General features: G+C 45.6%; 1 protein-coding gene across 2 annotated transcripts in view; it reads left to right on the forward strand.

Moving 5' to 3' along the window:
- The window catches only part of TPCN1 (two pore segment channel 1), a 50,481-nt gene that overhangs the window by 17,069 nt on the left and 7,759 nt on the right, over window positions 1-25,653 (forward strand). Inside the window, exons 2-20 of one of the 2 annotated variants that reach the window (XM_056859336.1) lie at window positions 2,442-2,566; window positions 4,436-4,612; window positions 6,879-6,992; window positions 9,686-9,816; window positions 11,259-11,347; window positions 12,145-12,179; window positions 12,632-12,690; window positions 12,982-13,081; window positions 14,297-14,413; window positions 15,763-15,887; window positions 16,303-16,351; window positions 16,563-16,626; window positions 17,633-17,677; window positions 18,337-18,393; window positions 18,484-18,534; window positions 19,392-19,464; window positions 19,557-19,664; window positions 21,017-21,088; window positions 23,097-23,186. In XM_056859336.1, coding sequence (XP_056715314.1) covers window positions 2,442-2,566; window positions 4,436-4,612; window positions 6,879-6,992; window positions 9,686-9,816; window positions 11,259-11,347; window positions 12,145-12,179; window positions 12,632-12,690; window positions 12,982-13,081; window positions 14,297-14,413; window positions 15,763-15,887; window positions 16,303-16,351; window positions 16,563-16,626; window positions 17,633-17,677; window positions 18,337-18,393; window positions 18,484-18,534; window positions 19,392-19,464; window positions 19,557-19,664; window positions 21,017-21,088; window positions 23,097-23,186 — 1,681 coding nt within the window. Of the gene's footprint in view, window positions 1-2,441; window positions 2,567-4,435; window positions 4,613-6,878; window positions 7,004-9,685; window positions 9,817-11,258; window positions 11,348-12,144; window positions 12,180-12,631; window positions 12,691-12,981; window positions 13,082-14,296; window positions 14,414-15,762; window positions 15,888-16,302; window positions 16,352-16,562; window positions 16,627-17,632; window positions 17,678-18,336; window positions 18,394-18,483; window positions 18,535-19,391; window positions 19,465-19,556; window positions 19,665-21,016; window positions 21,089-23,096; window positions 23,187-25,653 lie in introns of those variants that run through there. The other variant, XM_056859337.1, reaches the window with a different exon arrangement.

The following is a 25,653-nucleotide window of genomic DNA, read 5'->3' on the forward strand; positions in this document are numbered from 1 at the left end:
TTACAAGTAAAAGCTTTGAAATGCAAAACATTGGAGGTTCCCCAACACCAAGAGAGAGAATTCACACCTTAAGATCAGAGCAGGATTACAATCAGGAAGTCACTTTGAAATGGAGATTTCTCGAGCCTTTGGCTGTTGCCCCTTCCTTCCTTTCTCTTTCCCACGGGAAGGAGAGGTGAAAAGAAAGTCACCTCGCTATCCAGGGTTCGATTGCATGCCCTCGCTGACAGGTCACCAGAAGTCCGTTGTAACTTGATGGCATTTATGTGCTTACATAAGCTGCTTTATTATTGTTGTTTATTTGATTTATTTGATTTATAGGCCATACTCGGAGCGGCTTTGCATCCTTCCTTGGGAGAAAAGCAAGGAAAACGTGCCTAACTGCATAGCAATTGTTGTAAAAGCTTTTGTGATCTTGTTTCTGATTAAGGAACGAGTGATTGGGGTGTAATTTTTTTTGGGGGGGAGGACTCTGTTAAAATAAAAGTGCATTATGAAAAGGTCCATTTGTAAAGCTGTATTTCCTCCATCATACGGTGATGATGGTGGTGTTGTACCTGTTTTCTTATTTGGGACAGTCTTGTAGTGTTTTGTTTTTGCTCTTGCAAACTTTAATGACCGCTCCTGAAGTAGTGGAGGCGGTGAAGGAATGAAAGGCAGGTGTCTGAAAGGGGTTCTTTCACGGTTGTCGAATTAGCTTCTTTGCAGCACAGACAATGCTTTTGGGCAAACGCCTGGCATCCAGAGGAGTAACTGTAATGAAATTGATTGAAAATCCTTGGTGGAACGCATGGTAAGAATACAGCTGCACCTCAGTTGCTATCTAAGGTCCAAATGTTACTAAGGGCTATGAGTTCCTGCCAGCATAAAAGTGTTAAGTGAATAGCTGCCATCAAAGAGAACAATCAAGAATTGACCTTTGTACTTACTGGAAGACCTTGCATTTTCTGGGCAGGTTGGGACATCTTGAGCCTATTTCTTTGACTGTTTCCCCCACCCTTTACGTTAAAAATGCATTGGTGCAGGGATCTGGCGCCAGGTACTTGCTGATATTGGCACTTCCCAGAATACCCAGATGTCCAAACGCTGTGTGGTATTCTGCTGACTTTTTGCCCTTTTTACCATAGTCACAGCGGTTGATCCTGGAAACTATATCCGCTACAGCAGAGCCTTGTGGCACCTTGAAGACGTAATAATTAATAATTGATGAAGTGCCATCAAGTCTCAACTCACGGTGACCTCATAAAGTTCTACCTCATGGTGTTTTCCAAGGCAAAAGATAAGCAAATGGGGTTTGCCATTGTATTCCTCGGCAGATTTCCTTGGTGGTGTCCATCCAAGTGTTGATCACGGCCAACCCTACTTAGCTTCTGAGCTCTGACAAGTTAGGGTTCATGTGGATTATTTAGGCTGCTAAGCTGATTGTGTCTTGAAGGCTTATTGTGGCATGAGTTCATGATCCATAGCCCACTTTGTCAATTGTGTGAAGTGTTACATTCAGTTAGCAGATAAATGTGTAAATAAACAAACAGCGGAAGGGCGTGAGGTTATTTCAAAGAGTCCAGAAGGCCCAGTTTCCCAGGGTATAGGTAGTAGAAGAAGAGTTGGTTTTTATATGCCGACTTTCTCTACCACTTAAGGAAGAATCAAAGCGGCTTACAATCACTTTCCTTCCCCCTTTCCACAACAGACACCCTGTGAGGTAGGTGGGGCTGAGAGAGTGCGACTAGCCCAAGGTCACCCACCTGTCTTCATGTGTGTGTATGTAAAGTACCATCAAGTTGCAGCCGACTTATGGCGACCCCCTTTTTTTTAGGGTTTTCATGGCAAGAGACTAACAGAGGTGGTTTGCCAGTGCCTTCCTCTGCACAGCAACCCTGGTCTTCCTTGGTGGTCTCCCATCCAAATATTAACCAGGGCTGACGCTGCTTCGCTTCTGAGATCTGACGAGATCAGGCTAGCCTGGGCCATCCAGGTCAGGGCATCTTCATGTGTAGGAGTGGAGAAACAAATCCAGTTCACCAGATTAGCCTCCGCCGCTCACGTGGAGGAGTGGGGAATCAAACCCGGTTCTCCAGATCAGAGTCCACCCCTCCAAACTACTGCTCTTAACCCGTACACCACACTGGCTATTAGTTAATTGTGCACTTGCTCTTTACATTTATTGTTGTAATTTTGCTGTTAGGTCTCTGCTACTATTTTTTTAGCCTTTCAGTGATTTGTTATTGTCGGTTTTTATGGTTCTTTTTGTTTATCAGCTCTACCGTAAGCCGCCTTGGGCATCTTTATCAGAGAGGCGGCAAATTAATATTCTAAATGGAGGTGGGGGTAATGGAGGAAGAATATGCCGTCAGTTCACTGATGGGGCATTTAAGCTCAGCTTCAGCAGACTGAAGATTAATGAGGCTTTCTCTCCGGCTTCTTCTTTCCCTTTCACACAGATGGAGGCAGCTACGACTTGATCAATGATGTCTCCAGTCCAGCTGCTGGAGGCTGCTACCCTCAACAGAGCAATGCCCGGCACAACTGGGAAATGAACTACCAAGAGGCAGCCATCTACCTCCAGGTGAGCGCTCTCATTTACGCTATCGAAGCAACACTGCCAGGGAAAGAAGGTGATGTAAAATTGTGTTGTTAGCTGGGAGTTTATGTCACACAAACATTTGAATTGCAGGCTACTTTTAGCAAAAGGATATGTTTTTCTCTATTTCAGCAAGGAAAACGTCTGGGTCATGTTTAGGGTGGCCACCAGCAGGAGGTTTTTGGGGTGGAGCCTGAGGAGGGCAGGGTTTGGGGAGGGGAGGGACTTCAATGCCATAGAGTCCAATAGCCAAAGCGGCCATTTTCTCCAGGTGAGCTGATCTCTATCAGCTGGAGATCAGTTGTAATAGCAGGAGATCTCCAGCTAGTACCTGGAGTTTGGCAACCCTAGTCATGTTGTGTGTGTCATATATCCTAAAACATAATTCTTAACATATAACTATAAACTTAATATACACACTTAAAGTTCCAAATAATGCTGGTTTAAGGAGGCAGTTATAGAGAAGTAGGCTACAAATTCAGGTTTGTTTATTCTTTAGAAAACTTCTACGGCGCCTCTCTGGAGAACCTGCTTGAGGCAGCTTACAAAATAAAGGCAGCTTACCAAATATCATCGCCTCTCTAGTGATTGTGGGAGGATCAGACTCATTTTTGTCTTTTCGCCTGTACTTTTCATGAGAGTATATTAGAATGAGACATTTGGTGCCTTCCTAAGCAGAGTCTGTTGAAGTTAATGGACTCACGGCAGGGTGATGTGGTGGTGTCGGACTGGGATCTGGGAGGCCCAGGTTTGAATCCCCACTCATGCCATGGAAGCTTGCTGGGTGACCACGGGCCAGTCCGCGGGGAGGGGCCATGGCTCAGTGGTAGAGCGTCTGCTTGGCATGCAGAAGGTCCCAGGTTCAATCCCTGGCATCTCCAGTTAAAGGGACTAGGCAAGTAGGTGATGTGAAAGACCTCTGCCCGAGACCCTGGAGAGCCGCTGCCAGTCTGAGTAGACAATACTGACTTTGATGGACCAAGGGTCTGATTCAGTATAAGGCAGCTTCATGTGTTCACACACCCTCCGTCTAACCTTCCTCACAGGGTTGTGAGGATAAAGCAGAGGAGAGGAGAATGATGTAAGCCGTTTTGGGTCCCCATTAGGGTGAAAGGCAAGATATAAATAAAGTAAATAAGTAAAAATAATTTGGCTTAAGATGGCACTGACCGTCTCATACCCTAAATTTATTTTATTGATTTATTTTAAAAGGCTTTTTCTCTGCCTGTCTCCCGCAAGCAAGCAGGACCCAAAGCAGCTTAAAATGAAAGCATTGCTGAACAGAGGGGGTTACCACACTTTATATTCCCAGTGATGTATTAAGAGTTTGAAAATGTTATAAAAAGCATCGCTTTAAAAGGGTTTTTTGGATACCACAGCTTATAAATGGTTGGAAGACGTCTTCACAGCTAAAGGGGCCAAACAAAGTGCGAACAGTATTTTTCATAATGTTTTCAAACTCTTAATACATCGGTGGGAATACATAGAAAGTGCGAACAGTATTTTTTATAACGTTTTCAAACTCTTAATACATCGCTGGGAATACAAGTGCGGTAACCCCCACTGATTACAATAAAGAGCACTAAAAATCTCACAAGATATGGATCAAGTGAGTCATAGTCCTCCCCCCCTCCTCCCCAGACAAAAGCGTTTTCAGTGCCTCAAGCACAGAGGAGGGCAGGAACTGAGCAGCTCCTGGATGAAACTCTCTATTTCCCCCTCAGGAGTCTGTTACTGGTTTGTGAAACAAAAAGTCAGGTAACTTCTCAACAGAAGGAATAAAGGAAGTAACTGGAGCTGCCTGTCATTCACATGCCTGCGTGTTTTGGGTTTCTTTGGTTTTTTTAATGTTAGGAAGGAGAAAACAACGACAAATTCTTCACGCACCCCAAGGATGCCAAAGCACTTGCAGCCTACCTCTTTGTGCACAACCATCTCTTCTACCTAATGGAGCTGACCACGGCGCTACTGCTGCTGCTGCTGTCCCTCTGCGAGGCGCCCGCAGTGCCCATGCTTCGCCTCGGCATCTACGTACGTACCTTTGGAAAAGAAAGAATGGGGGGTCTCTAGGCCTAGGGGGACACGGGCAGAAGGATGGAAGGTGTGGCTAATGTCATGGGATAGGTAGGTTAATGGAGCTGAGAGGAATATTTTCCAAAATAGTTGAGGGCCGGGTTCACAGGCTTGCTCTTTTAGCGGAGGCTGAAACCATTAGGACTAAAGACATTCAGGCAAGCCCTGTGTCCCATTATCTGAACAGGCTGAAAGCCACCAGTCCGCTAAAAGAAGAGATGTCCATTGTGGACATTTTCTCATATGGTAAAATAATTGGATACTCTGAGAGAAGAGTTGGTTTTTTATATGCCGACTTCTCTACCACTTAAAGGAGACTCAAACCAGCTTACAATCCCCTTATCTCCCCCTCCCCACAACAGACACCCAGTGAAGTAGGTGGGGCTGAGAGAGCGCTATCAGAGTTGTGACTAGCCCAAGGTCACCCAGCTGGCTTCATGTGTAGGAGTGGGGAAACAAATCCAGTTCACCAGATTAGCCTTTGCAGCTCATGTGGAGGAGTGGGGAATCAAACCCGGTTCTCCAGATCAGAGTCCACCGCTCCAGACCACCGCTGTTCACCACTACACCACACTGGCTCTTAACCGCTACACCATGCAGCGTGGTGTAGTGGTTAAGAGTGGTAGTTTGGAGCGGTGGACTCTAATCTGGAGAAACAGGTTTGATTCCCCACTCTTCCGCAAGAATGGCAGATGCTAATCTGGTGAACCGGGTTGGTTTCCCCACTCCTATACATGAAGCCTGCTGGGTGACCTTGGGCTAGTCACAGCTCTGAGAGCTCTCTCAGCCCCACCTACCTCACAAGGTGTCGGTTATGGGGAAGGGAAGGTGATTGTAAGCTGGTTTGAATCTTCCTTAAGTGGGAGAGAAAGTCAGCATATAAAAACCAACTCTTCTTCTTCAAGCATCATTCCTATTTCTGTCGAAGGCTTTCACGGTCAGAGTTCATCGGTTCTTGTAGGCTATCCGGGCTGTGTGACTGTGGTCTTGGTATTTTCTTTCCTAATGTTTTGCCAGCAGCTGTGGCAGGCATCTTCAGAGGAGTAACACTGAAGGACTGTCCTTCAGTGTTACTCCTCTGAAGATGCCTGCCACAGCTGCTGACGAAACGTCAGGAAAGAAAATACCAAGACCACTGTCACACAGCCCAGATAGCCTACAAGAACCAATGCCTATTTATGTTTTTTTAATTAAAAGCAAGGTATGGCAGTTTCAAAAATATATAAACATGGTCAAGCAGCTAAAGTCCCTCTGAGTTCAGGATCCAACTTTCCCCTCTTTTTCAAGGAAGAGGTAACAAAAACAAACAAGCGCACAATCTCAATTCTGTTAGGTTCTCAGACAAGTCACTTTGTTCCAGAGAGGAATCTCAAAACACACAGGAGTTTAGGCTCTGTTATTTTCCACAAGGCCAGAAGTATTCAGACATCTTGGCTTCCTCCCAATGCCAAGAGATGCTATCAACTATGATATTTGAGGCCAGTAGCACCTTAGAGACCAACGTGATTTTTTGGGTATAATCTTTCGAGTTTCAAAACTCTCAGGTGCTTTAACTCTTAAAAGCTTATACCCAAAAATTCTTTTGGTCTCTAAGGTCCTACTGGACTTTAATCTAGCTGTTCAACTGCAGACCGACATGGTTACCCTCTGAAACGATCAACTGTGAATATTTCAGGGTAGGCCTTTCAGCTACCCTGAATCTGTGAGGAGATTTTAAAAAATGTCTCCTAATATAGCTGCTCTGGCTGGAATATTGCTGAGTATTCTTGAACACGCCTGTTCAGATCTTAAAAACAGCACTTAAAGTCTGAATTCAGAAACGATGGTTTGCTGTTTTGCTAGTCTATCCATGTCTCCCCCTCCCACTTATATCGCTGGACCATTGTCTAAACTAGGGTTGTCAGGTCCCACTTGGCTACCAGCAGGGGTGGGGTGGGGGTAGGGTTGCCAGATCCAGGTTGGGAAACTCCTGGAGATTTGAGAATGGAGCCTGGGGCAGATAGGGACCTCAGTGGGGTACAATGCCATAGAGTCCACCCTCCAAAAGCATCCATTTTATCCAGGGGAACTGATCTCTGTAGTCTGGAGATGAGCTGTAATTCCAGGGGATCCCCCAGTCCCACCTGGAGGCTGGCATCCCTAGGCTGAACTTTAAGTTTTTTGTGATTTGAGTTGGTGAAACAACACCAACGAGTATTCAATCCCATTGCTTGTCCCATTCCAGATCCATGCAACCCTGGAGCTGCTTGCCTTGGCAATAGTAGTGTTTGAGCTGTCTATGAAAATGAGATGGTTGGGCCTCCACACCTATATTCAGCACAAAAGGACCATGGTCAAGGTGAACTGCTGGTAACCCTCTTGTCTACTTGATCTGGCCTGTTGCAGGAACCCAAGGAATAGACTCACTCTATCTGTGCTGTCTGAGCCATGACTGTTTCTATAGGGCAGGGGTGGGGAACGTCAGGCCCGGGGAACGTATGAGGCCCACAAAATCATTTGGTCTGGCCCTTTGTGGGTCCTGGCAGATCTCTAGCTCAGAAGGATCTAAGACTGGTGATCCATCCCCTCCCGCGGCCAGGAATAGCCTCTATTCAAGGTGGATGTTTGTTTTGCCGAGAAAAGGAATCTTCTTTCCCCCTTGCAGAAGAGTCATTAGCTATGGAGCTGCTAGGACCACCGAGGAAACTATGTTAACCCTTTCCCACCTGGGCTATGGAGAAACGCATTTCCTCTGCACTACAAGAGGGCTGGGGGCAGAAGTGGCGACAATGGAGGGGTTAAAGGGGGCAGGGCCAGAATGTGCGGCCCGCGAATGATGTTATAAATATCCAAATGGCCCCTGGCAGAAAAAAGGTTCCCCACCCCTGCTATAGGGCGTGGTTGGGCTGGTGAGATGATCTGAGAGAGCTTTTTCTTTCCTTCTTGACTGTAGAAAGTGGCTTACTGGGGTTAGCCATTGGCTTTGGCAATTCTTCCTAACCCTTTGTGCATCAATGGGTTACTCTGTAGAACAGCAGGTTGTGTTTGACTGCCGTCGAACAACCTTACCCGAGCCGCTGCCATTTTGCTTTTTAGCTACTTATTTTCAAGGAATGTCAGTCCACAGTCCTTCCTTGCTATCTTCATTTATAATTTGATCATTCTCATTAATCTCCGTGTTCATGCTGCTGTTTCTGATTCACTGTTTCAGTGTGCGCACAACTGTTCTCTACATCTTGTATTTTTAACCTTCTGTCAGGCAGCACTTTGATTCTTTCCATCGGAGCCATTTGAACTAACATCTCAGTTCAGTTTGTTTATCTTTTTAAACCTCACATCTTTAAAAAATGCAAAGCCATACAAAAGTATACAAATAGTGGCTGTGTATATTAAAGTTATGATTCTTCAGTCTGCATTAAGTGTATTGTGTAAATCCAGATAATCTCACCACTGCTTCTATATGACTTTAGCAATGTGTAGCAAAAATATGTTTTTGCCTTATCTTCTGGGTAGCTAACATGAATAACATGGTATTATAAATAGCATTTTTGTCTGGGTCCCAAAGAAGGCCAAATTTTAAAAAAGCCAGAGTTTATTATGGCAGGAACATTCTAAGAGAGCGGTTTTCCCGCTCATCCCCTAACGAAACAGCATGTGAAACACGTAGGGATCTTCTAGTTATACATAATAATCTTTTTTACTGCACCATCTTTCCCCCCCTCTTTCTTTTCTTTGACTCCCAAAGTAGGTAGCAAAATCTTTCTTAAAGCTGGACTTTTATAGCATGTCTATTATAAAAGCCCCCCAATTAATCTTTTCCTGGGGAGGCACACAATGCCCAACGGATAATAATCTTTGCTGCCTTCTAATTACAGACACACTGTATAACTTTACAGGTGGTTTAGTGTATCTGTTATCAAGATAAGTTGAGAGCATTATTTGAAAGCAAAGTGCCAGGAAGGCTTTTTATCAAAAAGGCAGACCGTCATTTCAAAGAGAGTAAATTTTTAGAGAACATAAGAGAAGCCCCACTCATTTAGTTCAAAAGTTGATCTAGTTTAGCATTCTGTTTTAATCACTAGCCCCCTTGCTCCTTCCAGAAAGTCTGCAGGCAAAAGGGAATTGTCCTCACTCTGTTGTTTGCCTCTCAGTGGTTGGTACTCAGAGGTATACTGCCTCTGTATACTGAGGTTCCATTTAGCTATCATGGCAAATAGCTGTTGCCAGTTGTATCCCTCCATAAATTTGTCTAATCCCCTTTCAAAGAGCGTGATCACCATCTCTGTCTTTGCACTATAGACTCACAATAGTTAGTTTGGCTCATCTTTCTAGAATGGTTGTTTCTTCTCTTGATAATCCTCAGAGTACACTTCCCTGAGGGAAGGGCATGCTCTTTCATGGTGCCCTCCAGCCAGGAGGCAATGTTGCATTAGTTGTGCCTTGGGCTTTGCTCAGTCTGTTCTGAAAAGTTAAACATTTCCATTGAGAAAAGGAGAATTCTTTTCTGCATTGCGCAATTTAAATTTACGCATTAATATATGTTGCATTTGTATAATTTATTCTGCTTCTCATGAGAAAAGTCAAAGAACTATGGAAATCACTGAAGCTCTGACTTCTGGAAATTCTGCACAGTCTTCCTCTCTCCCCACTTGCCCATTGGCTTCTACAGATCTGCAAACTTGGAAGGCACAAAAGCTCCAAAAACACAAGGGCTAGAAATTAATCTTTGAGTTGCGTAATTGAAACCGGAGTGCTCAAGATGGTGAAAACTGTCCACAACCAATTTCTGTGCTTGCCTTATACACCAGTCCACTGCATGTGCCTTCCATTACCATTATGATTGTTAAACTCATTAAGCGACCTTATTTGTGTATTTATTTTGGTAAGATGGCTTGCTTCACACACTTCCCTTCCCGTTACCTTAAAGCCAAGGCACAATTTCTGCGGTGCTCCTGTGCTGCTAGTCTGATGAGGGTGTGTGTTGTGGGCAGACCACAACAGTGCACCTCGGAAGTGCCGATTGTCCTCTTCTGTGCCTTCTGTCCTCGGCAGACCTGTGTGCTGTTGCTGCAGTTCATCGAGGCAATAGTGGTGTTGGTGCGCCAGACTTCACATGTCCGGATCACAAGAGCGTTGCGTTGTATCTTCCTGGTGGACTGTCGTTACTGTGGAGCTGTCCGAAGGTACTAGACTGCCTGGCCTTTGGGCACTATGCGTAACCACTCATGTTCTGTCTCAGTTGCCCCTTCATGAAAGTAGTAGGAAGCAAATCTATTCCTCTTGATATTGAGTGTGTATTAAGATAATTTGGGAAGCAGACTAGCCTGATTTCAAAAATCTTATGTGTTCAGAGCATGTCAGAAAAGGCAAAGGAAGGGGCATTCTTGCAGTCGGGGGAGGCTTAAACTTTGGCATTTGGTGGCAGGAAACTCTGTGTTGGGAGAAGATTTGTAAGACAAACACAAGGGCAACATGTGGTAGAGACAACATACTTTTGGAATAATAGGAAGGAGGGGGGAAACAAAGATCTTTTCACAAACCCATTTTGTGTATATGAGGCTCAACATGCTCGCACTCAGGTAAACAGTGTTGGCCACTTCATTACCCTCCTAAAGGAGTTTCGATGAGCTTCCCTAGACAAGGAGATGGCATTAGTTCTTTTTATCACATGATGGAGTTTGAGTGATAATGGCCACCGTGCTAGAGGCTTGTTAGGATAGGTGATCTTAAGGGACATGGGAGGGGCCATGGCTCAGTGTTAGCACATGTGGTTTGCATGCATAAGGCCCAAAACTTCAGCAAAAAGATATCTGATAGCAGGTCTTAGGAAAGGCTTAGAGAAAGAGACCAGCTAGCAGTAACAGCAGGGAATACTAGGTTAGAGCAGCTAGTGGAAGACATTCCTGTTTGGAAAGGGGTTTAAGCTGAATTGGTTGACTGTGGAGCAGCAGCTGTTTTAGTGTACCTGATATTTTTACAGCTAAATTAAAAAAAATTAATGTTCTGTAATTTATCTTTATTGTTAGCTGCCTGTTTTGGCTTGCAGATGACATACGCAAGCACTCAATAAATAAATGATCTGATTTGGTTAGGGTATATGAAACATGGGTGTTGGCTAGGACAGGGACTGTGGTTCAGTGATAAAGCATTTGGGGTTGGATCCAGGCTAACATTTCTATAAGCACAAGCACTTTCGGCCAAGGACTTCCCTCCCCTTTCTGCAGCAAGCTGAAATACCCAATGAAAATCTTTTCCTGGGAGTCCCCTCTCCCCAGAACAGGATTGGGAGGGGTTTTTTTGGGCTTCCACGGATGAAGGGAGGTGGAAAAGTCATTCTTCATGGGCAGAAAGTTTTACACCTCAGACATTTCTGGTCTGGATCCAAGCCCTGCTTTGCATGCAAGAAGGTTCCAGGTTAGGTCCCTCATATCTCTATTTGAAAAGGATCCCAGCTAGCAGGCGTTGAGAAAGTGCTTTGCTTGAGAACCTGCAGAGCTGCTGCCAGTCATAGCTGGCAATATTTGACTAGATGGACCAGTGGTCTGACTCGGAGATAAACAGCTTCACATGATCGTAACGGACAAAGTGTCCCTTCAGATAATTAATAATAAATGTTTTCTTTCAGAAACCTACGACAGATCTTCCAGTCTCTCCCGCCATTCATTGACATTCTTCTCCTCTTACTTTTCTTCATGGTCATCTTTGCCATTCTCGGTATGTAACTTTGGAGCTTCCTGTGTGTGAATATTTTGAGTCTACTATTTTGCAACAGCCATAAATTTTCGTCAAGCAAGCAAAAACTGTATCTGGTACAGCCTGGGTGGACCAGAAGCACAGACATCTCTCTAAATCACATTTACATTAAATGGTGTGACCGAGATGAAGTGTCTGAAATAATTTTGCTTTGGATGCTCAAAACATATTATATAAAAGCTAAAAAGTATATGCTTCTGCTCCTGTTTGTAGCCTCTCCTCCACAATTCCAGGATGCCTCTTTCCTTCTATGCATTCTGTAAAAAAGCAAAGCAGGGAAAAATATCTGGAAAACCTGCATGAAGTATATACCTGTGTGCAGAAGGCTGAAAAAATTGTGACCCCAAGTAGAATGGAATTGGGTTAAGTTTGTGAGTTTCTTTAGTTGTCCCTCAGAGGAAGGTGTGCACTTCTGAACAGCCTTTGCACAGTGTTAGGCATTTGCCAGGATTATAAATAAATTTTATTTGCGGCTAATATGCCAGATAAAATATTTGCCAGGATTAAAACAGGTTTGAACTGAGTACGGGGGGTGAAGATGGGATGTGACCAGTCTACGAAGCCAAAAATTGCTTGGCCTGTTGTCCAGCCAGATCCGATGCAGAGGAGACCGTACAGCTACAGTTCCTCATTGCTTCTGCCTGACATTACACCGATTTAAACCGAGCGGTCCCCTTTCTGGAAAGGAGGGCTTTTAATAATTTTGTTGCTCAAAATTTGTTTTCCCCCTCCTTCTCTCCCCCCCCCCATCTCTCTAGGTTTTTATTTGTTCTCTCCGAACAAATTGGACCCTGTAAGTAAACCCTAAATTTTTGAATATCTACTATTGGAGGCCCCTTTAAAAGCATAATGTGGATAACTTTAAAGTAGCATCTTCCTCTGACTCTTGGCCACTGTCCAGTCAGTGCAGAGAGTGTGAGAATAGGCCTGTCTTGCACCCCTTCTCTTGCCTCTGGCTAGGTAGTAGTAGCAATAGTAGTTTTTGCTGCCAGAGGCACTTCTGATCAGGGGAAGGACACAGTGGCCCCGGCTGCTGAACCTTCTCTTGTGAAGGGAATTTCCCTGCAGTGTGATGCAAAAGCCAAGCCCAGTGGGTGGGAATGAATGCAAATGCAGTGTCTTTAGAATTCTAGAATATAAAACTAGCAAGCAGTAAGCTGCAAAGACAGTTGTGTGTTGCTGCAGTTCACAGTGGGTGACAATTGGCAACGGCTTTGCTGTCTCACAGATGCTTTTGCCTTGCAGTATTTCAACACCTTGGAGAACAGCCTTGTGAATCTCTTTGTTCTTCTGACTACTGCAAAGTAAGCTCTTTTGCTTGAGAAAAGTTTCCATGATGAATCACTGGGGAAAGGGGGGCACTAAAAGTGAATCTTTTAAACTGTCCAGCCCCTCAGCCTGTTTAGTCGAAAGCAAATCCTATTGGATTAAGCTTGGTTTGCCTGTAAGTAAACACAGGATTGCAGCTAAAATGATATAAAACACCCTTGCCTATGGGGAGAGAACCAGAGAACTTCCTACCCTAAGTAGTTAGTGAAAATGTGTGGATATCATGTCTGATGCTAACTAACGTCCCCCTCTCTTTTTGGGTGCAGTTTCCCTGATGTGATGATGCCATCGTATTCCCGAAATCCTTGGTCCTGTGTCTTCTTTATTGTGTACCTTTCCATTGAGCTATATTTTATTATGAATTTGGTAAGTCACTGGGCTGCAGCTTCAAAGCTCCCCAGTGTGCTGGATCAGACAAATGATGCATCTAGTCCAGAATCTTGTTTTCTAACAGGGTGCCATAGGAGAGCCATAGAGATGGTCTGCAGACAACAACAACTCTGTTGACTGCTGTGTAGCATTTGACAGTGAGAGGCTTTCTGCCTTTGAGTCAGGAGGTTCCAGTATATCTAATTTTCCAGACGGCCCCATTTGCGGATACTTAAATCCACAGATCAGGACCATAGAGAGAGAAAGGAGAAGGGGGTCCACCCAGGTATGCAGAATAATCTGAAAATAGAGGTGTAGAGGGGGTAAATCCCACCAGAATAGAGGGATAAACTTACCGTCGGTGGAGAAGAGAAGGACCCTTGTGTCTTGAAGCAGCTCCCCACTGCCTCTCCTGGAGGTTGACAGGCAGGGTGAAGAAGCCACCCTCCAGGTGGCAGCACTGTGTGTGGGAAGGAGCAGCAGCCACTACCACTGTCTGCTCCAGCCAGCAGGTGGGTGGAGAGCAGGAGCAACAAGGGAGGGGCCGTGGCTCAGTAGTAGAGCATCTGCTTGGCATGCAGAAGGTCCCAGGTTCAATCCCCGGCATCTCCAGTTAAAGGGACTAGGCAAGTAGGTGATGTGAAAGACCTCAGCCTGAGACCCTGGAGAGCCACTGCCGGTCTGAGTAGACAATACTGACTTTGATGGACCAAGGGTCTGATTCAGTAGAAGGCAACTTCATGTGTTCAACAGCTAGAGCTGCTGCCCCCGCCACCCCTTCACTGCCAAGCAGTGGGGAGGAGGATAGATGGGCAGGTTGGATGGACAGGAGTTGTCACCACCACAGCATTGCGGGTGGACAGCAATGGAAGAAGCTGCCAATGCCACTGCCGCTTGAGCTATGGAAGGGTGACACTGCAGGCAGGCGGGCCTGTTTCTTGCAGTCTGCTACTCCTCCCCTGAGCCTGCTGCCTTGGAATCGGAGTATGCATAACTTCCTTCAGAACAGGCCTGGCTTCAAAGCATGTCCCCGGTGATTTCTGTTCTTTTGCCCTATGCTTGCAGCATCTCTTGCGCTGGTCAACTTCTCAGCACTGCTAAATGGCAAAAATATCCTTTCCCTTGCTCCGCCATCTTGATACCGCGTACAACTGGAAATTGCCAGTGGCAGAGACAAGAGTCAGACACTTCTTACTTTTCTCACTGCTTTAGCTACTTGCCGTCGTGTTTGATACCTTCAACGATATTGAAAAGATGAAGTTCAAGTCGCTGCTGCTTCACAAGCGCACAGCCATACAACACGCCTATCAGCTGCTTGTCAGCAAACGGGTATGATCCTCTGAGAGTATTTGCATGCACAGATGCAGGGTTTAGCCGTGCCTTGTCCCTGGTAACAGGTCATTGACGTTCTGGTGAAACACAGCAGTTCTCACGAGCTTCGGGTGTTTCAAGAAACCGGCACTCAAATTGCATGCAGGGTCTTGGCATGAGCAAACCTGCTGTCACTATTTGGGAATGCTGTTGTATACGCCTGAAGCCCCCTGTTTGTCCAGAGCTCTGTTTGTACATCACACTCCAAATCCCTTAATACTGGGTATCCAAGTGTGTAAAGGAGAGCTGAACAGTGTCGAGCAGATGGAGAGCGGTACATAAAGATGTACCAGATAGGTAGATTAAGAGGGCCGCACAATAGAAGCACACATTAAGTAATCGGCCCCTGCAGTAAATCCAGTGGAAGTTGTGCGAATCACAAGGAGCATTAAGTGACCCTCCCCTTCTGCCTGTCTCTCCAAGGCTGGGCCAGACAGCATGCATAGTCCCCTGCTGTTGCTCATATGTAGAAGAAAAACCAGAACAGGTGCTATGGTGGCTGCACAGGTGGTTTCTGTAAGCCAGAAGAGATGTTCATGCGGCCACCCTGTGGGTCTGGAATAGTTCTGAGACTACACTGTCTCTCCCTTTTAAGCCCCGGAATAGTCAGCTACGATAGCTCGACGAGGTGGGGGGGATAAAGAAAGGAGAGAGCATTGGATCAAACGACAGGGTAGCTGTGTTCATTCCATACATGCTTGCAATGCGGTATTAAGCTCTGTGGTTCCCTAGCGGGCCTTGTGTTTAATAAAAGTCCAGCATTAGCAACGTAAGCAGATTGGTTGCACTTAAAAATCTTTGATTCAGGAGAAATTTTCTTCCAGTACTTCGTCTCCAGTAAGAAAGCGCTCATCAACCTCATGTCTGACGCTGCTGCACCTCTGCCTCAGTGGCAGCTGACTTTACCAGCAAGTCCCTTGTTTGTACCAGTCAGCTTCTCGGCATGTCACTTTCCCGTGTCTTCCTTATTGGAGTGGTCAACAGTGGGTTTTTCTCTGTGTGATTAGTAATGCAGGTACCCTTTTAGTGTATTCAGTGACTGAAGAACCCTACTATTTTTCCTCCTTCTGTCAGATAGACGTGCCCTTCATATTGATTAAACAATCCAGAATATTTATTTTTCTGGCTTTCATAGTACAGGAAATTTCTATCCAGGTTTGATTATGATTGTGGAGGTCTTTGGCAATTACCCAGCAGTTTCTGCCCTGGGTTGCAGAATGGTAATGAAGGTTGACACATTTCTGTGGTAGCCTATATGGTTTCTTTACATCATGTTTCATCTTAGGGAAATCCTTGTCTTTTTCTAGAGACCTTCGGGAATCTCCTTCAAGCAGTTTGATGGGCTGATGCGATTTTATAAACCTCGGATGAGCTCCAGAGATCGTTACCTTACTTTCAAAGCGCTGAGTCAAAGCAATACCCCTTTAGTCAGGTGAGAACTTGATCTCATCTTCCCCTGGGGTGGGGGTTGGAAAGGGGGAGTGTGTAGGCATAAGTGGTACTCCAAGTGATGTGCTTAAACCCAGTTCTGATAGAACTCCATGAAGTGGTGTAGTGGTTGAGAGTGGTGGTTTGGAGCGGTGGAGTCTGATCTGGAGAACCGGGTTTGATTCCCCACTCCTCCACATGAGTGGCGGAGGCTAATCTGGTGAACTGGATTTGTTCCCCCACTCTTACCCACAAATCCAGCTTGGTGTCTTTGGACTAGTCACATTCTCTCAGCCCCACCTAATTCACAGGGTGTCTGTTGTAGGGAGGGGAAAGGAAGGTGATTGTAAGCTGGTTTGATTCTCCCTTGAGTGGTAGAGAAAGTCAGCATATAAAAGCCAACTCTTCTTCTTTTTCAGTCTAAAGGATATGTACAATTTCTATGAAGTTGTTGGTTTAAAATGGAAGGTAAGGATTTTTTAAAAATGGTTCTTTGGAGGAGTTAAATGGGAGCAAGGGGCAGACTCGATTGGGGAGGAGAAGGGCATATGAAATTCTAACAAACAAAAGGATGCATTGGGGAGAAACAAGAACTCCTGGAAGAGGAGAGATCTTGTTCTCTTTTGCTAATCCATGCAAGTAGTTTGGCCCTCAACACTGATTTGTGGTCTGTTTCCAGGCAAAAAGGAATCGCGAACACTGGTTTGATGACCTTCCACGAACAGCATTCCTCATTTTTAAAGGTGACGTTCTGAGTCAATGCAGTTGAAGGCTCCATGTGTATGCCAAAACACTTGTCTTCAGAGAGCAATCTTTCTCTCTCTGCAAATATGAATGTACAAAGCAGTGGAAATGGTTTGCTTCTTTGGTAGGCTATGTGCAGAAGGGCTCTGTTTCAAACACAGGCTGCCCTGATGCATTTAAACACAAGTAAACTCTCCGTTGCTTGTGGTAGGCACCCATCAATTCACTTACAGGGAAAGGAAAGGTCGGTAAAGCAAATGGTGAAGAAAGCATTGCCTAAACACAGTTGAGCATTACCAAAGTCCTCATAGAGCTAGTTTTCCATGGGCTGTTTTCTCAACATCCTGGAGCAACTTGATATTTCAATGGCCAAAGCACAGTGTAGTTGGGGGGTGGGGAGGGAGGGAAGATAGACTGTGATTAGAACAGAGTAGAGAGCCTGCAACTGCACTGACCTGCCTTTGTTCTCTTCTTGGGTGAGTTTTATATTTTTGATCAGGCTTGTGTCTTCTGTGCAAACGATTTTCTAACAGAGCGGTTCCTCAGTGGAACAGGCTTCCTTGGGAGGTGGTAAGCTCTCCTTCCCTGGAGGTTTTTAAGAAGAGGTTAGATGGCCATCTGTCAGCAATGCTGATTCTATGACCTTAAGCAGGTGATGAGTAGGAGGGCATTTTGGCCATCTTCTGGGCATGGAGTAGGGGTCACTGGGGGTGTTGGGGGGGAAGGTAGTTGTGAATTTCCTGCATTGTGCAGGGCATTGGGCTAGATGACCCTGGTGGTCCCTTCCAACTCTATGATTCTAAGTGTATGGAATTGTGGCTTTTAGATCTTTGTGGACTTGTGTTTGGAGCAACTGCTTGTGTTTGTGTGTGTAACAATTCAGGTGGTTTCTGTAGAGCTTTTTCTCTTGGTGGTGCTGTTCTAGTGCATAGTGGGAACAGAGAGGGTCTAAAATTAAGATTTTAAACTTCCTCCTATTAACGTACATATCGCTCCTTTCAACAGGCATTAACATACTGGTGAATTCCCGAACCTTCCAGTACACCATGTGTAAGTTGTCTGATCTAAATTTCCAGTGCCTGAGTCTGCTTAGCCGCCATGGTTCACAAATTTGGTTGCTTAATAGCATCAAGCAGTATCATCCAAGACCATGTAAGATCCAGATCTTGCTGTCGCTGGAGGGACCTGCGAAAGGGCATGACTCAATGTTGTGCTTTTATTTTTAAAAAGCAACTGCTGCAGTAAATGCAAGTAGGCCAGTTTAAGATGGAGCTCTCTTGAAGTTTGCTAGGCATGAAAAACTGCCAGTGCCACTTGTCCAAGGGGGAACAGGTAGTGTGTGTATTCAGTATTTTCTCCTTAAGTCAATCTTTAACTGTGATTCAGATTGATGCCAAAGTAATAGGGGAAAGGTCTTCAAATACCTCTGTGTTTATAACTCAATAGCAACATTACCTTCTGGATTGCCATTCAGAAGTAGCATGACTAAGCTGGGAACTTTCCAGAGCCAGAAAGAGACTAATCAAATACAGTGAGAATCAGCTGATAATGTAGGGAATCAGTGGTAATTTTTGGTTCTCATGGGGGAAGAATCTGATGCCTAATGTTGTAACCAGTTCCATGCATGTGAATGATCCCCTTGATGACTCAGTTGTTGTGCTTTTGCTTGAAAGGCGAACTGCTTCCCCACCCCCCCATCTGTGTTTTAGATACTCTGGTGGCGGTGAATGGCCTCTGGATCTTAGTGGAGACCTTCATGCTGCGAGGTATGAGACATTCAGCTCCATTCTGTGCTCTGCCCCCCTGCTACCAGGTTCCATTGCCCTTTTGAGATGATGTTCCCTCTGTTTTTTCAGATGGAATCTTTTCTCGAGATGTCCCATGGAGTTATATTGTCTTCCTTACAAGTAAGTCTTGTGCTCCCAGGTGTAGTGCCTGTTTTTTTAAGTACATTGGAAAGCTTATACCTGAACCATCTCAGCAAACACCTAGTTGTTGTGTGCCTTGCATTGTGTTGAAGCCAGTTGATTCTAGCGGTAGGTGTTTTCATGGACAAAGCGTGCATGGTTTGCAGCTTTTGCAACAGGAAACCATTCAAGAAAGTTTCATCTTAATCCAAATGGAGAGCTTTTCCTGTTAACCCCTTGGTCAAAAATAAGAGCCATGTAACACCATAACCAAAATAACACGAAGTGCGCAAACTTCGAAAATTCTTCGTCAGGCTAGATGTTCTAAGGGGAGGGGGATGTCTCTGCCTCTGATCTTAAAGGCAGATTTGAATACATGGAATAGTGTAGCTGGTACCAGGTTGTGCTTCTGGCTTCCTGGGAAGAGTGAAATATAAAGTCCAGTTGAAAATGTTAAATGCAGTCATTGATCAAACGCCCCTCTCTAACATCAGCGGAACCACAAGGAAGGAACCTTCTGATTTGGTTTGAGAGTGAAGGGGATGAAGATGTGATGTAATATGGCTGCTCTCTCCATGAACCAAAGCTTGTTGGAGTTCTTGGACTAATTATGTGTTCTGTCAATGTATTAATATGTCTTTAGAAGGCTGGGACGGAACGGCTGGCTGTTTAAATGAGTTAAAATTGCTCCTGTTTGGGAAAGCATTTTCCTTTAGCTGGGTTGCATCATTTTTTATGTACCCTTTCCTGCAAAAGGGTGTGTTGTGTTGTCCTGATGCCAAACGTCCCCCCTGCAAATCACATCTAATCAGCAGTTGGTAACATTTTTGTGATGCCCTACTCTCTTGTGCCCACAGTTTATGGGGTGGAGGTGCTGCTGAAGATCACTGGATTGGGGCCCATAGAGTACCTGTCCTCAGGCTGGAATTTGTAAGTGCTGCAAAGGGAACCCATGTCACGCTTTCAAGGGGCCTCGGCTCACACATTCCCAGCTGAGGGATATCTGTTTTGCTCTCTTTCAGCTTTGATTTTTCAGTCACCCTCTTTGCCTTCTTGGGTCTCCTGGCCCTGGCGTTTGACATGAAGCCGTTCTACTTCATTGTAGTTCTGCGGCCATTGCAGTTGCTGAGGTGAGTGGGAGGAGAATATGGACAAAGTGGAACTGGGGAGGGGGATTTGTTTTTATCGAAGATGGGCTTGACTCCCAAGCAGTCTGGGGTGAAGAGGCACCGGGTTAGGGTCACAACGGGGTGGAGAACTTCTCTGGCTGCTGATCAGGAGCAGGTCCTAACTCAGGAGTAGGCCATACGTGGGGAAGGTTCAGTCTCTAGCAACCTCATTTATGAAGGATCTCTAGGAGTCGGGCTGCATCCTTGCTTCAAACCCCGCGGGCCCGTAATACTTTCTCTGGAATGACCTCTTTCAAAACAAAGGTGAAGAAACAAATGGTGCAGAGGGAAATGAATTCTTTAATAATTTTTGCAACCCCTACACACTTCGCATGCGGCTTTGTCAGAGGGAATCTTTCAGATCCTTTTTAGTAACGTCTCCGTGCATGTATTAAGACCTCTCTCAAGCCATTTCACCAGGGAGCTCTTTTCTAAGCACGAAATGCTTCCAGCTGTCGTAGGAGGAAGCTGAGAGACTGAGCCACGAGGCACAAGTTGAGCTTTATTTAATTTTTCGTGGATTTGTGATGTGGAGTTGACTCTTCTGGTTTTTGAACAGGAAGCTTTACCTGCAGCTTTCATTGCTGCATAAATGGTTTAGCTTTGTTAGGCGTTAAAGCTGCAGATATTTGTCTTACGATAGCATGAGCCACCTTCTGTGGTTTTTGGTTCTTTGAGGACAGAGTGTGGCTGAACAAATATTTTAAATTAAAGGTGGTCTTCAGCAAGCTGATGTTCTCCCAACCTCTGCATTCCTACCTTCGATATGGGAATAATCTTACTGACTTTCTTTACAGGGTGGTTATAACATTCAACACCGGGGCATCATTTCATGCTCCTGTTGGCCGGTGCCATTTCTGTATTGAAATGTCCTGGAAAATGCATGTGCTGTGTGTGCACATTTCCAAAAAGCATGCCGTTTCATCTCCCAGAGGATCTTTTGGACCACTGAGTCCTGTACCAGAGGAACCCTGATTATTTGGAAATTGGCTTCTTGCACATTGCTGTGTCTCTTTTTCTGATCCCCCGCCTGCCCCTAATGAGAGTGCTGTAAACTGTTTCTGTCCTGCCCCATCCTAAAGGTTTGCAGAAAGAGATCTGCTCTTATTCCAAGCCTTGGAGCTTGGTATCCACTCTCCATTATAATGAGCTGCTGCAGCCACGCTTGTCCTGACATGGCCTGTGTCGTGTTCCTGTTGGGCTGCCTCAGATTAATAGTGCATTGAAAGATCAGAATCATCTGGGCTCACCAGGAAGCAAACAGCATCATCAGATGTAACACAGCTCATTCTCCCCCCCACCCTTTGTTGCAGGCTGTTCAAGCTAAAGAAACGCTACAGGAATGTCTTGGATACCATGTTTGAGCTGCTTCCCAGGATGGCCAGGTACTGCAGATAAAGGGGTTGTCCTGAGCCAGGTTTGACTGGCATTGGAGAGGCACGAGGCACAGGCCGCCTTATCCTTCGTTTCTCAGTTTCATTGGCCCCTGGCGCTTTCCCCGTCTCCAGCCTTTTGATTTTTCCAAGAAGCTGCTTTTAGGGTAATGCAGGAAAAGTCCCTGCTCAGTTGTGATCAGCCTTCTGCTGGAGTCCCAGTGCGGCATTTGGTCTGCAATTGCGGCTGCTGATCTGGAGATGTGGTGCCTTCAAGGAGATACTAGATTTAACAATTGAACTGACAAAGCCTTGAACATAAGAAAAGCCATGCTGGAGCAGACCAAGGCCCATCAAGTCCAGCAGCCTGTTCACACAGTGGCCAATCAGGTGCCTCTAGGAAGCCTCTAGGAAGCCCCCAAACAAGACGACTGCAGCAGCATTGTCCTGCCTGTGTTCCACAGCTCCTAATATATTCGGCATGCATTTCTGAGAGAATAGGTATGCACCATGACTAGTAGCCATTTTTACTAGTAGCCATGGATACCCCTCTCCTCCATGAACATGTCCACTCCCCTCTTAAAGCCTTCCAAGTTGGCAGTTGCTGTAGTCCCCTGATCATTTTCCTTGCATGGAACATCCACTTAACACCTTCTCTGAATGAACATGTTGGCTTTATTTATTTTAAGCACGATTATCCCCTGCTCTGGGGATAAACAGCTTGCAAAAATTAAAGCAACACAATAAGAATAAACAATGAATATAAATGGCTCTTGAACTGAAAGGGAAGGGAACACAGAACAGGGCCTCTAAAGATGGTCTTAACTGGTGAGCTGTTTCTTGTGGAAGCAGTTGGTCCTTCAGATACCCCAGTTTAGGTTTTTACAAGTGTGAACCATTTTTTGAATAGTGCCCCAAAACATTATTGCAAGCCTGCAGAGTTCCTTTAGCCTGGAGAAGGGGAAAGGTCTCTGCTTTGCATGCAGAAGGCCCCAGGTTCAGTCCTCGGTATCTCCAGTTAAAAAAGGACCAGGCAGCAGGTGATGCGAAAGACCTTTACCTGAGGCCCTGGAGAACTACTGCCAGTCTGAGTAGATAGTACTGACCTTGATGGACCAAAGGTCTGATTCAGTACAAGGCAGCTTCTTGTGTGTGTTTTCTGTAAATCAACACCACTTAGGAGCCAGCGTGGTGTGGTAGTTAAGAGTGGTGGTTTGGAGCATTGGAGTCTGATCTGGAGAACCGGGTTTGATTCCCCACTCCTCCACATGAGCAGTGGAGGCTAATCTGGTGAACTGGATTTGTTTCCCCGCTCCTACACATGAAGACAGCTTGGGCCAGTCACAGCTCTGTTAGAGCTCTCTCAGCCCCACCTTTCTCCCAGGGTGTCTGTTGTGGGGAAGAGAAGGTGATTGTAAGCTAGTTTGATTCTTCCTTAAGTGGTGGAGAAAGTTGGTACATGAAAACCAACTCTTCTTCTTCTTAGCAACCTTGTTGAACGGATTGGCGTTTCTGAACAAAGGCCAGGTCTCTGCTTACAATGCATTGCTATAATGTAACCTGGATGTGATCAGAGAAGGGTTAACTGTGGTCAGATCTTTCTTCTTCAGAAAGGGCCACAGCCACCATGCTACCTGAAGCTGGCCTGGATCAAATGGCAACCCCAAGGTGCAAACGTACTCCTTTAGATGGAGTGCAGCTTCCTCTACACCCGGTTTAATCATCATTCGTGTGTGTTTGAGGCGGTGCTTCTTTTGGAACTAACTGAACACCCTTTTCAAATGGTATAGTGCTTAGGAATACCTTGTTTAAGATGGGTACCTTCCAAGAGACTTCAGTGATCTCATTGATGTTGCGCAATCTTGGATTGTGCATCTTCTAGCTTTCAAGTCCCGTCTCTGTTTGGCTGAGATGAAGATTTGGTGTGGATTTCCCATGCTGTACGAAATAAACCCCATCTAAGAAAACCGTGCTGCTAAATGATTTTGGTCATGCTAACGTTTGCCTTTCTTTTCTCCAGCCTAGGCTTAACCTTGCTTATCTTCTATTACTGTTTTGCCATCATTGGCATGGAGTTCTTCTCAGGAAAACTTTACCCAAATTGTTGCAAGTGAGTACCCAGAATTTGTGTGTCTCCTGGAAAGAACATGTGGTTTCCTGATTGTGATGCCCAGGGTTGTAAGCACTGTGAAGGTTCATAGAGCCCAGAAATTGGGGAAATGTTGCCTTTTTCTCTGGGGGAGAGATGATATCCCTGGTTCAGTCCCCAGCATCTCCAGTTAAAAAAAGGACCAGGAAGTAGGTGATGTGAAAGACCTTTACTTGGGGCCCTGGAGAACCACTGCCCATCTGAGTAGACAATACTGACCTGTTAGGAAAAAAAACTCATCAGTGCACAGTGCCTGTTAGAAGGTTCGCCTGGAGAACACCTGTAATAGGTTTGTACACCTGAGCCGGTGATGTTATGGTGTTAGGGTTGCCAAGTGCCCGGTGGTGGCGAGTAAAATCCCGCCAATCCACCGGTCTGCCCGTCGACCAGCTGAGGGCTGACAGGCAACATGTGCATGCGTGCCCACGCTATGCACCTATGTCACTTAAGGGTTTACCCAGAAGCGATGCGGACGCTCTAGCAACCTCCGCAGAAGCTCCACGGAAACCATAGGGTTTTGGCAGAGATTGATAGAGCGTCTGTGTCGCTTCCGAGTAAACCCAGAAGTGACGTAGGCTCATTGCATGCATCGCACCAGGTGTGCGCACCGCACGCTGCAGAAAAGCTCCTGCCGATGGATCTACAGGACCCGGTAAGCCTAGATGGTGTCCTAATAAACTTTCCTTTGTCGCCTGAAATGTTTTTAGTTCTCTATCACTTCCTGACACTTATCCAAGATCTCTGAAAATCTAAACAGTTCTGTTCAAAAATAAAAGTAAAATATGCCTCCTTTATTCCCATTGCAGAATTTACAATATTTTGGGGGTGAAACAGCTTCCAATTCTGATTATGCCCCAAAGTTTTAGCCCATATAGGTATGTTACCATTTTCTTTGCTGCCCAGACACCTGAGCATCCTTTTGATGGAAAGGCACTTAAACTATAGCAGCAGTAATAAAAAGGCAGAATTTAATTTCCTAGCACTTCATAGAAGCGGATGCTGTGGGTAGGTAGGTCAGTGGGCACTTGGATCAGGAAAGGATTCAGAACATGATCCCTGGCGAGAGTCAAAAAGGATTCGGGCCTTCCCCTTCCATTTTGTTCTTCCTGGCTGTCTCCCATCATGCACCAGTGCTGTTCCTAATTCAATATCTCTTGCTGTGTCTTTGCAGCAGTACCAGGGGGCACCCTTCAGGTTCAAGAAGTGTCTGTATTTTCTACTGAGTGCCATTTCGGCACTGTTGGTTGCGCAAGGCAGCTGCATGGTTGCACAAGAGTAGCTGGCTGACTGGCTATGTCTCCTTCGGGAAGCAAGCTGCCACAGATGTCCCTTGCTCAAATGTGCAGGAATCCGGTTGCCTGTTAACCCAACCTGCTGAAAGACATCCGTTCAGTCTGAAGAACTTGCCTTTATTGGAGTACAGCCAACCTCTTGCCTCTAGATAGGGTCTGTTGGAGTTGTAATGTTCAGGGTGGGAATCAGGTTGCTCTGCTCGTTCCTCTGAAGCCAGAAGACATTGTTGGAATTTGCTGCTTTGCATCCTTTGCATTAGACTGGAAGATCAGCTATACTGGAGGGGTCACATTTAAGTCTAGGGTGGTCTTCCTACTACAGTTGAGGAATCTGTTGAGAGTTGCTCCCCCCTTCATAAAATAATAAAATTATCTAACCTTCAAGAATGCAGACAATTTCAAAGGGGGAGTCTGTTATAAAACACAGAAATAAAGGAAGAACCTAGTCATTCAAATATGTAAATAACAGTGGCTTGGATTCTAAGTTGCCATCCCATCAGTATGATAGTGCTTCTGCCACCAGAAAGAAATTTCCATTGGCAGAACATGGGAGGACTGTTTTCTGCCAAATAGAAACATACTTCTGGAAGGAACCTCATTGTCATTTAGTCCAACTCCCTGCAAAACACAGGAAAAACGCAACTTCCACCCCTCCCCTACTCCTGCAGTGACCCCCCTGTTCTATGCCCAGAGGAAGGCAAAAAACCTCCAGGATCCCTGGCCCTGTGGAAAATTCCTACCTGACCCCAAAGTGGTGATCGGCATTAAAGGTAAAGGTCCCCAGTGCAAGCACCACATCATTCCTGACCCATGGGGTGACATCACATCCCGACGTTTACTAGGCAGACTTTGTTTACAGGGTGGTTTGCCATTGCCTTCCCCAGTCATCTTCCCTTTACCCCCAGCAAGCTGGGTACTCATTTTACTGACCTTGGAAGGATGGAAGGCTGAGTCAACCTTGAGCCAGCTACCTGAAACCAACTTCCGCTGGGATCGAACTCAGGTCATGAGCAGAGCCTAGACTGCAGAACTGCAGCTTACCACTCTGCTCCACGGGGCTCTGATCCACATTACTCTGGTCATATAAGAAAGGGCCACAAGAGCCGATCACGGGCTCATCCCTTCCTGCCCTCTCT

The sequence above is a fragment of the Euleptes europaea genome, chromosome 13 (genome assembly GCF_029931775.1).
Source record: "Euleptes europaea isolate rEulEur1 chromosome 13, rEulEur1.hap1, whole genome shotgun sequence".
Taxonomy (NCBI): Eukaryota; Metazoa; Chordata; class Lepidosauria; order Squamata; family Sphaerodactylidae; genus Euleptes; species Euleptes europaea.